Raw genomic sequence first — 19771 nt, 5'->3', positions numbered from 1 at the left:
TGGCTTTGTCAGACATTAAATGTTTTCAAACGCACAGGTGGAATGGTTGCCAGAAAATGGCTTCAGATGTATGTCATCTGAATGCTCAGCGCTGAATCTGAGGCGATGTTCCCACGCTATATATCTGTAGCCATTTGCTGGCTTGCACTCACAGACATTTTCAAATGACAAGTAGGAAAATGTCAAAGGCCTTCACTTCATCAGGGCAATGAGACTGAATTATCAAACTTTGGATACATCCCCTTCAGGTTCTCTGTACTGCTCCTGAGACAGATCAGACTGCTTTCTGAATAACGTCTTAAATGTTTATAAATGCTAGCATAAAAAATAGACTCTGTTATATAGGAATTGGCTTGAACAGTCTCTTTCTTTCAGAATCTTAAGAGAAGCAGTGGGAGGCTGAGAACTTTTGAAAAATAAGACCACTTCTTGCAGGAATATAAATTGTAAGCTTTCTAATTCCAACTTGGACCTGCAAGGAAGAATACTTTCTGTGCCAAAACACCAGAGCACTAGTGTTATATCCCAGCCGAAGAACTGTATGTTTCAACAGGTCAAGCAATTCCATCAATGTGAATTTGCATACAAAAATTATATTTTGAAGAGGAAAAAACACTTTCTTTGGCTTTAGATCGCGAGCAGAGAACCTGTGGTCCTTGCAGAAGGCTCTGGACTGTAATTCAGTCACAGTTAATATCTATTCAAACCTCTTTGTTGTTTTTGCTAATCTAGTACAACAGTTCAGGAGCAAACAAGGCTATTTCTCTTCCAGAACAACACATTTTGTTGACAAGAAGTTCCTGGCATACTGTGTGCAAAAGACACATAGTAGATCATTAACTGGAGAACAGAACAGGATACTTCTTGGAAAACGCTTCCTTTCCAGCACAGACTTCACCACCACAATTGCTTCAGCATGTATTCGTTTGTTTCCCATTTTGCTTTTCTACAGGATCCACCTTAAAGGAGTTACGGGGACGGCAGGGAAAATAAGCAGCATAAGCCAACCAGGAAATGGTTTTAGCACAAAGGATGCAGACAATGACAAATGCATCTGCAAATGCTCACAAATGCTAACAGGAGGTAAGAGTAGCATTTTCTGCACACTTCCTATTTTCAGACTCTTCCTATTTCTGCTGGCGCTGAATCGAGCCATAAAAGTAGATTTTGCCATGGTATCTGGGCAAAACCATGAAAAGTCCAAAATGTAGCAATTTGATGGCTTCCACATTTTTCCATTTTGATGCTCACTTTTGAATAAATAGCACATAACCGATTAACCAAAAAGTGGACACATTCAGTTGCCAGGGCTGTGCTCAATAGAACAGCAGTAAGTTCTGGTTTTGCATCGCAGCAGCAAAATACCTGGGACAGTGCGATACAACCACTAGGACTTTATGACTGCAAGGGTGCAATCTGCAATGTAGCTTGTCCAAGTCAGATATGCAGACAGACAGAGGAAGTGAAGAAAATATGGGAATGGCGAACAGTCAAATTATCAACTTTCTTCCTTCCTTTTGAACCGGTGTAATGTCACAATAATAGTATGACAGTGTTAACTGACGAAACCTGAGTGTAAAGTACTGTGACCTATAGCTAAATTGGACCTTGGGATGCAACATAGAATTAGATAATGGTTGCATTTGGACAAAATGCTCGACCATGGTTTATCATTACAAGGGCTCACACGCTCCCCTTCCTATCTTCTCTTTCTGCAAGGAGGAGATTCAAAAAAAGGTAGTTTCCACTTTAGGTGTCATTTGAACACTAAATTGTGGTTAATCTTAACTACAGTTAGCAAAAACTAGGCAGCCTAATAAACTATGGCTTGGATTTTTCCACTAACTTTAGTTAATACTGCCCAAAGTTTGTGCAGTCTTGCCTGATGTGGACCGGCTGCAGTTAATACTACTAATAAAAAACCTCTTCCTTGTGGCTACGGGGAAGAGAGCAGAGTGCATGAGCTCAGGGGAGGCTAGGCTAGTTCTCCTAACTCTAAACTATAGTTTAGCGTTTCGTTCCAGCGTGCTTGATGCAGCTGCAGTTAAATCTATGCAGGCACTTACTGGGCTCTAAGCGTTTTTGAACTCCTGGATTCCTTCCGATACCTCCAGTATAAGAGGCAAATACCATATTTTTCGCTCTATAGGACGCACCGGACAAAAGGACACACCTTGTTTTATAGGGGGGAGAACAAGAAAAAAAATTCTTCCCCTCTCTGCCCAGCACCCTTTCAGCGAAGTGGCAGGAGGTGCTGTGCAGAAAGGGGGAGAATTTCCCCTCCTTGTTTTCCCCCTCTAAAACAAGGTGCCGTTCAAGGTGCATTCAGTCACCTTCAGGCGGCTACCTTGGAAGCCTGGAGAGCGAGAGGGGTCGCGGGGCTATGGCAATACCACCACCTCCCGCAAAAGCCCATAGCAGCCGCACACCCTTTAAGGAGCACGTGGCTCCTGTGGGCTTTTCTAGAGGAGGGAGAAGGGACTGACTGGCCGCGTCAGTCCCTTGTCCCTCCTGAGGAAAAGCCCGCAAGAGCCACGCGGAGCTCGTGTGCGGCTTTTGGGGGCTTTTCCTGCCTGCCTTCCCCCTGCATTCGCCCCATAGGACGCACACACATTTCCCCTTCATTTTTGGAGGGGAAAAAGTGCGTCCTATAGAGTGAAAAATACGGTACTTCTGAATGCCATTTGCTGGGGCATAACAGTAGGAAAGCTCATATCCTGCTTGTGGGATTCCCATAGGCAAGTGGTTGGCCACTGTGGGAAACAGGATATTGAGCTGGATAGGCCTTTGGTCTGATCCAGCAGAGCTGTTCTTATGTTCCTACCACAGGAACTTCACTCTGTAAACACTGCAGCAACTGCTATTACGCATAGTAATAACAATTAGAAATAACTGTGCAGGCCCAGCAAAAGTAACTAGCGCCACTAGAACAGCTCATTTTTTAAACTCACCATTTTTAGATATATCTAGGAACTATAAAACCTAGAGAATGGCAACAGAGGGGATTCTGTTGCTCAGAAGCGGATAAAATTTGCAGGCACGGCATCCTCCTCTGAAGGGATGCATACTTTCCACATAAGAAAAGGATAGCTGCTGTGGTTTTCTTGCAAAAGAAAGCTTCAGGTTCTGGGGTGCCTGAAATAATTCCCTATGGTTTGGGATCAAATTGTATAACAACAGTGTTTATAAGAAAGGTGCCCCTAGAGAAGAAACCTGCTAATAGGTCCAGGGATTTTTGTGTTTGTGGGTCTTTTAAAGTTGACTGAGCAGAGAATTAAAAGGGGGCGATCAAATTTGATCCAGTGTGTTGAAGCACTTGATCCAGCACAAGGATCTCAGGATGAGTGCCAAGAGAGCTACATCATGTTGAACTTGTGTTTATGTCTTTGATATAAAGCAGATCCTGTTCAGCTTACTTAGAATAAGAGTAGCTAGAACAGCAGGTTTCAGGTGTATACGTGTATATAACATATACACATATACATATATTCTAGTATCTTGTGTACGTGTGATTATTTTAAGATTTATAAAAAAAATCTGAGAATCTGTATAAACAACTTAAAAGCAATGCATCTCTTATTATTTTTTCACACTCCCTTTCATTTATATTTTTTTAAACAGGATGGTGGTTTGATGCATGCGGTCCTTCCAATCTGAATGGCCTGTACTATCCATTGCGACAGAACACAAACAAATTTAAAGGAATTAAATGGTACTACTGGAAAGGCGCAGGCTACTCTCTCAAGGCCACAACTATGATGATCCGACCAGCAGATTTCTAAAAACATTTGCTCTTTGTATGAAGTGCCTATTGAAATAACTTCAAAATACTATATTTGACAAATATTTTAAGACCACAGATGCAGCTTAACTGGTTTTTTTCCGCCTGGATAACATGCACATATATCCTTCGGGAATCAGCTTGTTTTCAACAGCCACTGAATTTCATCGCAATTAAATGTCAAGCAAGAAGAGGTATCTGATGCAATAATGATTTGGCAAAAGAGAACAATAAAAGGACTCCCAACCAGCTTAAGGTGTTTGTGCATAACTGGAACTGTGAAATACATCTAGATCATAAACAGAAATTACTTAAGCTTTCGAAGTGATTCTTTATGCCCTTTTACTGAACTTTAATGACTGCCTTAAAACAAGGGACACTTATTTGGTCATCTTTATTGTATTCCTATTCCTATCTCATGCCATGGTTGTAATTATGTACATAAGCACATTGTTTTGTAATTACTTCCTGTAGTCTGATTCCTACCATTTGTAATCACATATTTGGGGATAGTTGGTAGCCCATACTAGTATATTTAATAAGGATTTGTAAAAAATATTTCTATGCTTTACATCCAGTACCAAGTATATAATAATAGACAACTATTTCCCCCTTTTAATATATCAGATATTTCCATCAGTATTTTAAAAGTCAGAATAGCCCTGCAATACATATTGTGTGGTTAAATATATTTTGTAGGAAAATTGCACTTTTCTTCTTTCCTAGTTCCTTTATGTTTAAATAACACCCAGTAGTTGGGACATTTCTCGGTATTTTGGATGCATTTAAACAACAGCAAACTGTTTCTGCTTTCTCTGAGAATTAAGTACGGATTAGAGCAGGAGTATCGGGACCAGCTTCCCGGGTGAGAGTTGACTTTCTGATAACAGATGATTGACAGGAGGGTTGCCCCCACCCACCTGTCAAAAGCCTTCTCACAACATTTCCACTTAGGAATCACACCATAAGGGATGTTGTCAGCCCCATGTCTGGTGAATGGGGCGGTTTCATTAGAAATTTTACATGACTTGAAAGTTTGAATATTCCCATACTAACAAGCCTTTGTCAAGAGAAGGTAAAGGGGAAGAATTTTTTTTGTCACCATTTGATTGGATATATTGTGAGCACACTTCTGTTGTTGATCCATATTCCAAGATAAAAAATTGACTTATTTCTGAATAAGTTAAAAAGTAAATCATGTATTACTTACTGGGGCTGCAGGGAAATCCACAGAGAGTTCATAGGGTTCTTCAGACATCCAGTGGCCATATTCAAGAGACCACAACACCTACAAAAAGATCAAACTATATTTAGCTGTATTCATAAACTGAAGAGTAGTCTCTATGAATACATAAATAAAATAAATCAGAAGTTGAGCAGGCAGCACTATATTGGGGTTCTACTCCCTATGTCAGATTCTGGGAAGCTATGAATTATACATATAGACGTATCATGGCAAAGAAAACATGGCGCTATAAATTTTAGTCTACTTAAACTGTTTCTCAGAAGTGATATACTACTGTGCAGTAAGACAAGATGAAAACTTAAAAGTCAAGGAAAAACACTGGAAAAACATTAAGGAAAAGCTCAATGAAGGTTAAGGGTTTCCAAGTCTATAGATATGGGTCGGACCCACAGTATTATTTCAGGTGTTTGGGATTTGGGGCATTTTTTTCCTTTTCTTTCCTCCCTCTTTAAACAGATGTCCATGCTGCATCACAGACTCCTTTTGAGGTGCCCTCAGTCTGAGAAGCAACTTTGCTGCATTACAAGGCAATCAGCTGTTCAAGAAGCACAACCTCAATGCTCTTTTGAAAATGGAAAGCAACTGCCCATGTCTTCGGATCCTGGCCATTGAGCCCAAGCTCTACTTATTTCTTTTCTAGCACACTGTTCATTCATGATCTCAGGGTGGGCTACAGCATAAGGGGTTAAAACAACACCTTCACTATCAAACAGATAAAACACCACACTTAAAGTAGTCATAAAAAGGTAAAGGTAAAGGACCCTTGACAGTTAAGTCCAGTCACGAACGACTCTGGGGTTGCAGCACTCATCTCACTTTACTGGCCGAGGGAGCTGACGTTTGTCCGCAGACAGTTTTTCCGGGCCATGTGGCCAGCATGACTAAGCCGCTTCTGGCGAAACCAGAGCAGCGCACGGAAATGGCATTTACCTTCCCACCAGAGCGGTACCTATTTATCTACTCGCTCTGGTATGCTTTCGAACTGCTAGGTTGGCAGGAGCAGGGAATGAGCAACGGGAGCTCACCCTGTCGCGGGGATTTGGACCACCGACCTTCCAATTGGCAAGCCCAAGGCTCTGTGATTTACACCACAGCGTCACCCATAGTCATAGGCAACTCCAAACTTTCTTAAAACTAAGCTACAACTGTGGAATTGAACTCCATCAAACTAAGGCAAAGGCTTGAGGTAAACAAGATTGGAGCCAATTGTACTTCAGCAAGTGAGGTACCTCCGCAAAGAGGACCGCTGCAAGAGAATACCAATGTTGATGTTAAAAAACGAGTCTTGTGGCACTTAGAGGGCAACAAAGGAAGCACAGCATAGCTTTTCATGCACTACAGTCATAAGATGCTGTCTTATTATGGCACTGGATGATCATGAAAGCTAAAGGTGCCACACAACCCCTTGTTGCTTTTGCTGCTGACTAAGGCTGCAGTGCTATACCCACTTACTTGGGAGCAAGCCCCATTGAAATCAGTAGGATTTACTTCACAGTAGACATGGTTACGATTGGGCTGTAACATGGTTGATGTAGGACTGAGCTGGAAAACAATGTAGCATAGAAACCAAGCTTGCTTGGCTGTTTTGAACAGATCTGATGAAAAATTCAAATACGTCTTATATTGGCTTGCAACTATGCCACTACTTAGTGGCATACATTGCAACTATGCCACTAGTCCCATGAGACAGAGAAGTAGAGAGGAACAGTGACTTTTATCTGTGCAGCATTAACTGCGAGTAAAAATCTACTTTCTTGCTACAGACCCAAGCATCTACCAAATTTGTGTTCCTTAGATGTGTGAGTGGCTCCCCTGGATAGCATGTTTGTGGTTCAGCAGCCTATAACTGTGGAAAAGACCTGGTGGAAGTCAGAAAACCTCCTTTGTGTATGGCTTTTTTGGCCCTAAAAAGTCACCCACTTGTAGCTGGTGCTCTTTGGATACAAGTATATTTACCAAGTTTATTGCTTCTTTTATTTGGCAATCTGGTTAGAAAAAGGTTTCGGATGCAAAGCACAGTTGTTGATTTATTTCGGCAATCTGCAGCAATTCAAAACTGTCTCAAGTTATGAAAATTTAATAAAACTTAAGTTTTTTAAAAATATGTATTCTCGGCTCCCATACTACATAGGACACACGTGCAAGGATATGAACAAATAGTTTAGGCTTCCTTGCACCAACTGGCCATCCTTCCTCAGCTGTAACGTGACTGTAATTACAGTAGCTAACTCCACTGGCAATTTCTGTCTCTCGGTGCTATGCAAAATTAGATAATGTGTGAAACAATAAAACAGACAGCAAAAATCAAAGCCATTCATTGTTAGATCAGTGGTCAGCAGCTGGGGTGTTCATAACAATGATTTAACATGCCCATACCCGGAAGGGCCATTACAAAGAGAGCTGAACAAAAGATCAAAACAAGTGCAGTTGAAAACGGTTCAATGACTTTTTCCACAGGAACAATATGACATCCTCTGTTATGTGTGTCACTTCCGCCACTAGCTTCTATTTAAGAAAAAGACTGGGATGTGTTCTGTCACAAATTTTCACCAATAAAAGATTTAATGCAATTATTGTCTGGTAAGTGAGGGAAGAACATTGCTAACAGCATCCGGTGACTTGCCAAATCTTTGCCAACTCATGGTAATCCTTCTTAAATCAACAAAGGGGTTGCGGCTCAGAAGCATTAATGGTTGAATGAAGGCCTCTCAATTGTCTCTGAAAGCTCTTGGATTAATAATGGACCGTTTCAAACAAAGCAATAAACCCTGTTTTAGTGCTAGGCAAAATGCCTGAGTGAATCTTCTGCTTTCTGCACACCCATCTTGTTTTCCTGAGTGGATAGGGTGACTTTGCTAACATTCAAAGTGACTTCCTCTGCATATAAACCAAAGACCTTGGGTTAGTCTCAAACGCTTTTCCATTTCAAAATATGCTAACTTTAAACAGTTATGAAGCAGGCTTGTTTAATTAAGCCGGCATTTGTGATAAACTACAATCCCCGGTTCACACAGAACAAGCAGAAATAAGGAGAAAGTGAAATTAAATGCTGGCTCCATCACCAAATTCTTGGAGCTTTTCCCAGGCTCAACCCCCCCTTCTTTTCTTCCCCCCCCCCTGTTCCTGGACCTCAACGGCTCTTCCAGTTTGTCCTACTCAAATACCAGATTATTTTATCTGAGAAGTTTGCAATGCACAGTACACATGACACACAAGTTATCCAGGTCACTTTGAATGTTGCTAATGGAAAGACCATCACTGAGAAAAGAAGATACTTGTGAAATATAACATTTCAAGAGATTCCGGTATGGCTAACGTAACACCAAATAGGGGAAAACAAAAAGCAAACATTAGACAATGCAGTTCAAATCTTCAAAAAACAAGTTGTGTAAAAGTTTTAGTTTAAAAGTACTTATTAATGTACAATTGCAGGCCATACCTATATTGGTTGTATTTACAGGCCTGATTCAGAAACATCTAGCCAGATATCATTTATTTCAACATGGTTTCAGAAAATATGATCCATCTGGCACAGAAATCCCCTGGCATTAAATAACTTCCTGTTTCTGCAGCTGTGTTTGATTCCTTCTCAATCCTGGGACAGTGGGGCTTCAGTTGCCTTTTGCTTATAATCTATTTTTCTTATAATAACTATGTAGAGTTTGAATACTAGTTTACCATACTTTTGAATGTCTGTGTTTTATCCCATTAGATTTTAAAATAATGTAGAAAATATATGTAAACCCCTCGCTGTTATTTCTGGAGTTTATTTGTAGGCTGATTTAATGCTGAAAGCAACTCCTATACAGTGAATTGAAAATCTAGATTGAGGTGGGGAATCTTTTGGCCTAGCAGGCCAGATCCCTATCTGTCCCAACCTTGTGGGCCAACTTTGACGAGTGAGCAGGATGACCCACCTGTCAATTACCTCATGCCATTATGATGCCAGAGGATTGACACCCATCCATCTGACAAAATCCCTTGTGCAGCACTTTCCAAGTGCCCAACAGTCAATAGTACTGCAGTTCCCAAGAGCCTTTGCCAGCCTTATGTCTTCCTGTGCCAAGAATAGGGCTAGCAAAGCTGATTTCTGCAGGGATCAGCTGCACAATTGAGTTCCCCAAGGGGAACTTGGTCATGCAAGTTGACTCCTCAGGCTTTAATGTTAACTTCATTCCTGCTTTCTGGAAAGACCAGCTGCATGATCGAGTTCCCCATAGAGAAGTTAACTGCATAGCTGATCCAGCCTGCTCCGCACCTGACATCACATGTGCTGGGTCAAATTTGGAGGTTTCCCACCCCAATCTAGATGAATTAAGCATATTCTCATGGTTTAATACAGGCTTCCTCAAACGCGGCCCTCCAGATGTTTTGAGACTACAATTCCCACCATCCCTGACCACTGGTCCTGCTAGCTAGGGATCATGGGAGTTGTAGGCCAAAAACATCTGGAGGGCCGAGTTTGAGGAAGCCTGGTTTAACATGTATGTTCAGTTCAATGTTCACCAAACCATCATCAGATGTTCAGCAAAAGTTGTAGCACTGGATAGCATCCAGAAAATGGCAAGCAGAAATCTGATTGTACAGTGGAGCTTTCTCACCTCCCTTTCCCCCTTGTAAAGTCAGTCCTGAGGGTTGGAGGAATGATATGATATGATGCATGATATTGATATGCGACAAAGAGCTGCAGCTGTGTGTGTGTGTGTGTAAATTAGAGGCCTCGCCCCTTTTACTCACACAAGGGGCTCCTCCCCAATGTAATAATCTAGCAACAGTCATCCATCACCATATGGGTGGAATCAGTTATTGCTTTAGTTCTGTTTCCTGATTACTTACTAACAACAGAAAACAAACATCCATCCTAAAATTAATTTCCCTTTGGTTTGGGGTGCAGAGTGGCCTGAATCCTTCAGCCTCTGCTGTGTTCCCAATACCCACCCACCCCCAACTCCATGCCTGCAGTTTGGGTTTGCTTTGGGGGAAAGGAAACTCTCACTGGGAACACTGTACATTAACAGAATGCAAAAGAAATGTGGAAATAACAGTGCTTAAGTTCAGAAGTTTGTATTGATTGCCTTATGTATGACTGTTGCAAAACCTGAAGCTATCCTGATCATCAGCACACCTGAAACATTTCACGTAATGGAGGATTATGTGTTCATTTAGAAGTAGCTAAAAATATCAAATAGTTAAGGAAAGAGAAGAAACAATGAATGGATGGTCAGCCATATTACTTACCCATTCGTAACATAGAATCCAACAGCCGCGAGCAATTCCCATCAATATGTTTAAAGTACGACGGGAGCTCCCTGCAATCACATGGCTTGTATTGTCACACACTTCATCTGAAAACAGAAAGCCTCCCAACTTCTTCACCACCTGAACAACCACATTCTGCTTCCTTCAAAGAGAGATGGAGAGAAGTCCATAATACAAGTTAATATGGCTACATAGAATATTTTTGAAATTGTGGATTTTTTTAAAATTGCTAAATGCATATCATTACATATTCATAAGCACTCAAAAAACATCAGCACAAATATGCTGGTCTTGACTTAGGCTGCAACTTTAAGGACAAGTAAGATTTGGGGGCTGCTGCATAAACATACAGAAGGTTGCACCGCCAGTCATGCTTCGTCACTGACATATGTTTCTCCATATAGGCAAAGATTTTTAGGGTTTACATACACAAACTCACAGATATATCCCTAAGAAGCAAAGTATTTCAGAAACCACCACTAGACAGAATGGAAAGTGCAAGTTTGTCAGATGCTCTTTGCTAAGTATGTGGAGAAGTCTTGCTGCGCATCCGCATATTATGGCAGCTGCCCTCAACATCTGGCTTATTTGTAGCATCCCTTAGAAAATAGCATGTGTTCTATAGTACCTGTTGCACAAAAGTAACTAAAATAGATTTGTTATGGTGTGTTTTCTAAAAAATTAGAAAACTACAGCAAACTTCAGAGCCCAAAGACCAAAAGTTAGACTCCATGTATACTTAAATTTCAACTTTCTAATCACATGTTATATTTTCTAGCGGTAGCTTTGCTAGTTATAGCTTGGTGTGCTCAACTCTATACATGGTATCCGGCTAAACAATTCCACTAGCAGAAGCATTTCTGGTTGCATAACGCAACTCCACCCCTTCCCCAGACACCTTGTGAATCTGTTCCGGAGGATCCAGGGAAGAAGTAGTTCTCTGGTGCTTCTGCTAGCAAAACTGTTTAGTTGAATGCTGCCCTGTTATTCCTACCGTAGTCAACCAAACCTTGCCATTTAAGTTACATAGCCCTGTAATTTGTTGTTTAGTCGTTTAATCGTGTCCGACTCTTCGTGACCCCATGGACCAGAGCACGCCAGGCACTCCTGTCTTCCACAACCTCCCACAGCTTGGTCAAACTCATGTTCGTAGTTTCAAGAACACTGTCCAACCATCTCATCCTCTGTCGTCCCCTTCTCCTTGTGCCCTCAATCTTTCCCAGCATCAGGGTCTTTTCCAGGGAGTCTTCTCTTCTCATGAGATGGCCAAAGTATTGGAGCCTCAGCTTCAGGATCTGTCCTTCCAGTGAGCACTCAGGGCTGATTTCCTTCAGAATGGATAGGTTTGATCTGCTTGCAGTCCATGGGACTCTCAAGAGTCTCCTCCAGCTCCATAATTCAAAAGCACCAATTCTTCGGCGATCAGCCTTCTTTATGGTCCAGCTCTCACTTCCATACATCACTACTGGGGAAACCATGGCTTTAACTATATGGACCTTTGTTGGCAAGGTGATGTCTCTGTAATACTAGTTCTATAATGCTGCCATTATGATCCGATGAAGAGTAACTATGCGAAGGACAGCAAGGACAAGTGCACTAGCTCTGCCCCCTTCCATCACCGTCCCAGTCACCTTCAACCTATAGAGGATGGCTGTGAGAAGAGGGGAGCTTCCTGTATTTGCAAAGGTTTGAAAACGTTCTTCCCCCCATTTGGGAACCCTCATTTCTTTCAGCATTCCAAAAGAGGTGTGGAGCTTCCACAGATACCAGAAGCTCCCCTCTTCACAAAATCATCATCCATAAGTTGAGTGTGACAGGGCAATAATGGAAGGTAAGAGGAACTAGCGTTCCACTGACTCGCCTCACATGTTTACACTTCACTGGCTTGTAACACCTGCCTGGGTCTACAAACCAAGATATACGCAGGCAGGAATGTCATCAAAATATCTAGTACTTACTCAGAAGGCATGCTTGTCATGACCAACGTTCTTGATGGCTACAGGGTTAAGGAAGGAAAGAAGGAAGAGCATGTCAAACAAGTATGAGACATTTCCACCCAGAATTGTAGTTATCAACCTTCCAATGAAGACATAAAGATGTAAATCATATGAAGATTAAAGTTTCCCCTTACTGGTTATATAGTACCATATATGGAGGTTATGCCAGAAGTATCCAGTAAAAGCAAGATTTTATTTTGTTTCTGTTCACATAGCCTCTGTTGGGAAGAAAGGTTGAGTGCTGGGCCATGCTCAAGCAAGTCTTTCCTAATCAAATCTGTGGCCATTTGGTGTCAACATAGCATCATACACACAGTAGAGGGAATTCATCCCCCCCCCCCTCACTGCTCTTATACACTGAAATGACACAGGACGGGGTTGTGGGATCAAGCTGGCTAGCTTCACACTCCTGCTGCCAATGCACATGCTTGGGCACACCCTGTCAAGCTCTGAGCTTGGTGGTCATTCTGCGGCTATTCTGTATGCATAGCACTTATTCACCTGTGGGGAATTCCTGAATGGTCCTGAATTTCCTGCTTTGTTGGTCAGCAGGGGTCACGGCCACAGCATGCACTAATGGAGAGAGAGCAGTGCTAGCCACACCCTCTCTCGTGCATACAGCATGTAATGAGGCTTGTGCGAATACTCCCAATATGCAAATACTATGTACAGTATGTTACAAGAATAAGAGGATTCTTGGTTATCCATTTTGATGGCCTGGATTCTTTAATACTGGGGCGGGGATGTAGCTTTAGACATGAAGTCTGCTGAGCCTGAACTTGCCTCTATCTCTCGTTAAACTGTAAATGCACTGTTATGGACTTGCCTCCACTGCCTACAGAGGTGATGCAACCATTAAATAATTTGAACATCCTTGATTAATCATATTAAGTTCTGTTGTGCTCTAATCTGCAAGACACACCAAGTGATTTTATTCTTTCAGAGAACATGTCATTTAGATAAGTGAATAGATTGAAGCATTGGACGGATAAATTCAATTACACACACACACACACACACACACACACACACACATTCTCTCTCTCTCCCCCCTACTGAAGTATATTAAAGAACACATTAGCAAATCCACAACAAATTATTGGTACAGTACTAAGCAAAAGAGAGCCACTTTGTTAATAGGAGATGCACACACAGGCAAGCCCCACATCCTCTCTGAACCACATCAGAAGTACTTTGATTCCTGTGTTTGTACATGGAACTGAGCAACACTGAAAAGAACACTTTAAGCTGCCAACTACTCAAAAATTGGCAGCCATTTAATAATTTGTTTGTACCCACTGACTATAAGTGGGACCTGTAATCAAATGGCAGTGTGAAGTCTTCCTCCTCAGTGCACAAGTCTGTTGGACATACCCTCTAACATGACACTTTGTTCCAATTTCCTTCCATCTAGTTCTCCATCATTCCTCTCCCCACAAAGTCAGTGGCAACTAAGCATGCTGACTGGGCAGCTTTTTAATATTCTTCCCCCCGCCCCCGATTACTGATATCTCCCTCTTGTGTGACATAAGTGACATTCACTCTTGAACTTTGAAAATATAGGAAATATTTATATAGGAATATATATGACATATACAATATATAATATATAATGCATCTATCTATCTATCTATCTATCTATCTATCTATCTAGGTGGCGCTGTGGTCTAAACCACCGAGCCTCTTGGGATTGCTGATCAGAAGGTCGGCCGTTTGAATCCCTGTGACGGGGTGAGCTCCTGTTGCTTGGTCCCAGCTCCTGCCAACCTAGCAGTTCGAAAGCAAATAGATAAATGGGTACTACTCTGGTGGGAAGGTAAACGATGTTTCCGTGTGCTGCTCTGGTTTTGCCAGAAGCAGCTTAGTCATGCTGGCCACATGACCCAGAAAAACTGTCTGCGGACAAACGCCGGCTCCTTTGGCCAGTAAAGCAAGATGAGCGCCGCAACCCCAGAGTCGTCTGTGACTGGATTTAACGGTCAGGGGTCCCTTTACCTATCTATCTATCTATCTATCTATCTATCTATCTATCTATCATCTATCTATCTATCTAGACAGATAAAATAATAGAATAGAATTGTAGAATTGGAAAATTATCCATTGATACCCTTCAAAATGAAATGTTTCCAAGGCAGCTTAAAATATAGACGATAATAAAGCCATTAAAAGGAACATAATAAAATACATCAAGGCAGAATGCTTTTCAAACCAAATTTAAGAGCCATTAAGCATCGATCCCCACAATAACAAAGTCAAGGAGTTGAGAGCCAAAATGGGACCACCACAGAGAAAAGAGGGAACCATGCTTGAGGGAACCATGAAATATAATGATATATATTTCCTAAATTAGGAGGCAACGCTCCCCCCAGCCCCCCAACAAGAAACAGCCTTATGAGGATAAGTATGTGCCGTGTCATAGCTATGAAATATTGACTTTCAATTGAAAAAGAAACTCAGAAAAACAAAGTTGGGGGCAGAGCAGAATCCACGTTCTGTTAGGAAGGAATGGCTTTCTGGAACTCTGAACAGGAACACTTCCGTAGGAATACACGGAAACATTTTGCTGCATGCCCCACTGACCAGGCTTAATCATAAAAAGCCTTGCTGTTGATTCCCTGATTTAGCACCCCTTGCCCCTCATGCTAAAACTCACCGTGGAGAGGGCAGGGAAGACAGGAACAATACTGGCACCTCTCTTCCCTGCCCCCCCCCCCCAGGAAGGCAAATATCAGATGGATGGGTGATTTAAGAATGCTACACATGGAAGGAAGTCTTTCTCCAGAGCTGTATCCCTATAATGCACTTCCTATATGCCTATTTCCATGCATACTGTATGTGTTCCTTGAAATTCTGACCAGGCACACTCACCTTTTTGAGTCTCCCGATACGCATTAATTTCTCACTAGGCTCATTCACTTGGTCACACAAAAATTCACATGAACCATCTTTGACTTCATCCATGGACAAATTGTCACCACCTAGAAACCAAGGTCATTCAAAACAGCAGTAAATAATCTGGAAAAAGGAATAAGATTAGATGCAGCACTGTACATAAAAACCCCCACATTTTTTGTAGAATGGACATTTTTCAAAATGTGACTGATGCGACTCTTTCAAGCTGTGTAGAATTAAATGCCATGCTATTACAAACTTTCCGTTTGCACCAGCCTTTCAAAGATCCCCCCTCTCCCATGATGTTCTGGGGGTTCTTCCACCCCCCAAGTCAATTTCAAGGGGTGAAGGGGTGCACAGAAGAGGGAAGAGCTTCCATTGACAGGGCTCCTTGGGTGAATCCCACCCTGGACCTCCCTCCAAACATATGGGGTTTCCCAATATTATGTAAATTATTTTCATCTTACAGTCTACTATTTTCAGCACAAAATATTTGAAACAAATAGGTGAACCCATTGCTGTTGGTTAAAATGTGGCAAGTTTAATAATGTCATTAATATAATTTAGATTGTTTACAGTACAATCCTATTTCTGTCTCCTCAGAAGTAAGCCCCTTTGAGTTCATATGGACTTACTCCCAGGTGAGTGTGCAGAGGACTGCAGCCTTAATATTGTCTTTTACTTTGCTATATAGACATTATATATACCATATTTGGTATATACAGTATTCATTTAGTACAAACAAACTTTCATAAAGCAATTGCGAACTTTTCCATGTTATTTTTTCCTGTATAGGTAAAGGTAAAGGGACCCCTGACCATTAGGTCCAGTCGTGGCCGACTCTGGGGTTGCGGCGCTCATCTCGCTTTATTGGCCGAGGGAGCCAGCATACAGCTTCTGGGTCATATGGCCAGCAAGACTAAGCCGCTTCTGGTGAACAAGGGCAACGTGTGGAAACGCCGTTTACCTTCCCGCCAGACTCTACTTGCACTTTGACGTGCTGTTGAACTGCTAGGTTGGCAGGAGCAGGGACTGAGAAACGGGAGCTCACCCCGTCACGGGGATTCAAACCGCTGACCTTCTGATCGGCAAGTCCTAGGCTCTGTGGTTTAACCCACAGCACCACCCGCATTCCTATATATTTTCCTGCATATTCACCCACAATTCAAGTGTTCCACAATGCAAATGGTATATTTAAGAAAAGCTGATATTCAAGACACCTGTCATCTTTTAATACCAGCGATGATACTAGATAAAAATGAAATATGAACTTCGACTGTATGCATTTTTCTCTTGGCAAAAATGTAAGTTTCAGAGTTACTGATATTAAATCTGTGTTTGCATCAATTAGGATAAAGTACAGACTGATGCCACTGAAGTCTCCTTCAAGATGTTCTAGTCCCTAAACAAAGTTACTTTGTCAATTTTTTTGAGCCAGATTGTGGGTACAAAACCTTATTTTGCTAGATTTTTTTTTTACCATACACATTCATGTTTCCTAAGAGGCAAGACCCTTTAAGAGTAAGCTCCAGATCCATATACTGTGTTCCTCCTGTATTCTTTGGATTCTAGCCATAGTATTTATTGCCTAGATATCAAGTTTAACTTTTAGCCTTGCCGATTATGAATGTACATGCATTCAGTTGCCCACTAATTCAGGAAACTGTATCATTTGAGGTGAAATGTTTACGACTTTGTAATCAGCGGTTATAGAAACTCCCGGAACATACATTAATGCATTTTCAGGAGTCTACAAATACATCACCGGGGCCTACTGTAAACTTAACTTAAATACCCAGCAGAGAACGTTTCTAGTTAGCATACTTTACTGGAGAAGTATTAAGTTTTTAAATGAGTCTTGTAATGCAGGGTGGTAGAAAATATCTCTTTCAAAATGGAATGAGGCTGGGTTTTATGCAGAACATGGTCAAGTCCTGGGTTGCATGAAAAGGATTGCTAGAAGCACCCATTTCCAGTTGCTTCTCCCCTAAAAAATGTTCAGGAACCAAGGCTTTTGGGGGGCTTTGTAGAGCAGGAAGAGAGAAAGCCAAGTTTTACTAATAGAAACTCACTTTGCACTTCATTCTTGAAATAGCAACTTCCATGTGTAACCCCCATGAACGTTTTTATTACCGCTCACCTTGTGAGTTTGAAACAAGGACAGAATGGGAGGTTAACCCTAAATACGAGAGATTTAGATCATCTCGAATATTGGTCTTCAGGCCTGATCCAAGGTGGGTCACAGCAGAAGCACTATCACCATTCAAATATATGGTAAACTATTAAGAAATAGGTCCCCAAATGCATGTTTAGGTTAAAGGAGATCCTGAATCTGAAATTGTTGAAAATTCACAAATTAGAAGTTCTAGGACATAAATGAGGCAGGGTAGGGTTCACTGGATAGTGGAAATAGCAGCACTTATCAACAGCATTTGATAGCAGTAGTATGGCACTTGGTATGGATTTATTACTTTTTTTTTGAACAATACCCTTAGTTTGCTGCTACATAACAACAGTCTTGTTGCACCTTAAAAATGAATAAATTATGGCATATGCTTTTGTGGGCTCGAGACTATTTTTATATCTGAGTGACATTTCTATATTTTCACAAGACTGAAAAATTTCTACCCTATACTTGCATATGTTTAAGGGGACTCAGCCTGCAAAAGCTTATGCCATATTATATTTCCTCATCTTCAAGGTGCCAAAGACAATGGTAACCCCAAAGAGAACCATCAGACAGAGATCCAAATAGCTGCAGATGCATGTATGATTAACAACCTTTCTACAGTTCCCTGAGCTGCCAGAAAAAGCTAAGAAACTCCCCTTCTGCATATAAGCGATATCTGATTTAGTGTAAAATGCTGCAGCAAAGTGATGGAGCCATGGTGAATCCATGAAAGTGTCTGGTTATATGCAGAGGGCTCTGGTTTATTAAGCTATGCATGCCTCAGTTAAATACCCACGAGGAGGGGCTGTGGGACAAACCCCTCCCATACAATCTGGAGCTTGTGGTTTTACTTAAGTAGTATGGGATGAAAATGCTGCACTGTAGCTCCAATGCTAATAGATTATCATTAGGAAAGGCCTGTACATAAATTTGTGAACCAACTCTAAGAAATACTGGATGCGTTTCATTGTATGGTCAAATGATCAAATGTTTATTTAGCATGTTTATTTAACTTGAATTTAGCAAATAAAGCTGTAACTTTGAAAGTTGTTCTGTATTATATTTGCAATTGGCATCCATTCATTGTTCTACCGCACATCACTGCTGAAAAATTTGCATTCAGTTTAGACATTAAGAGGAAGGCAAGGTTGTTATTTTCTCCATGCAATGATCAAATTATTCACTCCAAATGTGAGATTTGAATTCTGGCTGATCGTTGACTTCAGAAATCAACACAATGAGGTTTACTTAGAATACATGTAAAGCAATCTCTCATTATAGCCTGAGCAAGTTTTCTCAGAAGTAAATTCCACTAGCGCCAGTGAAGTATACTTCTTAAACTGGCAATCCCATATAAACATACTTGGGAGCAAGACCCACTGAACTGAACAACACTTGTAATAAATAGAAGACGCTGACTTTTTTTTAGAAAAAGCTTGTTCTTTACTAGAATAAATGAATTATTTTACATTTAGTACATTCTTAAATCACTATCTACACCACAGAAACTGAGAGACAAAAGCAATAGATAAACCTGCTTTGAGAATCAAGTAATTTTTGCTGAAAATCTGAAATTGTATTCATTACATATGCCACATTTTTAATAATCATATACATACATTTTTAATCCGTAATAATTCTGTTCAGGGGTTCTTTTTAAAAATTCAATTCACAAAACACATGTAACTGCATATGATTCATTTTCACCAGTTTACCCCCACTTTCACTTGACTAAACAAGACTTCCCATACACAAGAGTGTATATGGACTATACATTGTATTTTGCTTGAAATTATTGAAGTATGCAAGCCCTAAACATTAAATCCTATTTAACATAAAACACATGACCACGAAACAACTTCCACTCACCCAAGCATCAAGGCCTTAAAATCTCAGTAATTCAAAGAATGTGATTCTTACAATAATATAATATACAGTAAATAATATACATAGGAAGTCAAATGCTGAAGATTCCCCATGATGTATATATCTTTTAAAAAATGGTACCTGCCAAATTTGGTACAGTAATTCGGATTTCTACCATTCAAGAACTCTTGGTAGCATTAGATTTTATAAGAAATTGATTCCACTTTGAAAAACACATTAACTTCATGTAGACAGCAAAACCTCACGGAACCTGCAGAAAGCTCCAGGGGCACAATACTGATGCATCCAAATCCCACCCCCTATTTTGTTGGAGGGTCCACAGGATCAGGCCCTATTTCTGTGCCAGAGCTGGACTACCGGGCTGGTGGAGTGGATTTTGTAACAATGAGGTTACAAAAACATTTATGGAGTACTATCAAAAAGCCTCTTATTCTCACTCCATTTGTTTTCCAAATCTAGGCCTCTAAAAAGTATTTTCGGTTGCCGTTTTCCCCACTCAAAATATTGATACATTGTATACGGAAGTCTTCTTCCTCCAA

At 40.9% G+C, this 19771-nt stretch overlaps 2 protein-coding genes across 2 annotated transcripts in view; one reads left to right on the top strand and one right to left on the bottom strand.

Moving 5' to 3' along the window:
* ANGPT2 (angiopoietin 2) overlaps window positions 1-4976 on the top strand; it is a 45451-nt gene extending 40475 nt beyond the window's left edge. Inside the window, exons 8-9 of the mRNA XM_081906350.1 lie at window positions 953-1083; window positions 3622-4976. Coding sequence (XP_081762476.1) covers window positions 953-1083; window positions 3622-3782 — 292 coding nt within the window. The 3' untranslated portion in view covers window positions 3783-4976. The remainder of the gene's footprint in view (window positions 1-952; window positions 1084-3621) is intronic.
* Window positions 1-19771, bottom strand: part of MCPH1 (microcephalin 1) — a 107842-nt gene that overhangs the window by 75374 nt on the left and 12697 nt on the right. The window contains exons 9-12 of the mRNA XM_081904727.1: window positions 15152-15261; window positions 12245-12282; window positions 10266-10428; window positions 4992-5069 (exon numbers count right to left, since the gene is read on the bottom strand). Of these exons, the coding sequence (XP_081760853.1) occupies window positions 4992-5069; window positions 10266-10428; window positions 12245-12282; window positions 15152-15261 (389 nt within the window). The remainder of the gene's footprint in view (window positions 1-4991; window positions 5070-10265; window positions 10429-12244; window positions 12283-15151; window positions 15262-19771) is intronic.

The sequence above is a fragment of the Podarcis melisellensis genome (genome assembly GCF_964234715.1).
Source record: "Podarcis melisellensis genome assembly, chromosome: 3".
Taxonomy (NCBI): Eukaryota; Metazoa; Chordata; class Lepidosauria; order Squamata; family Lacertidae; genus Podarcis; species Podarcis melisellensis.
This window is presented reverse-complemented; position numbering and strand designations above follow the sequence as displayed.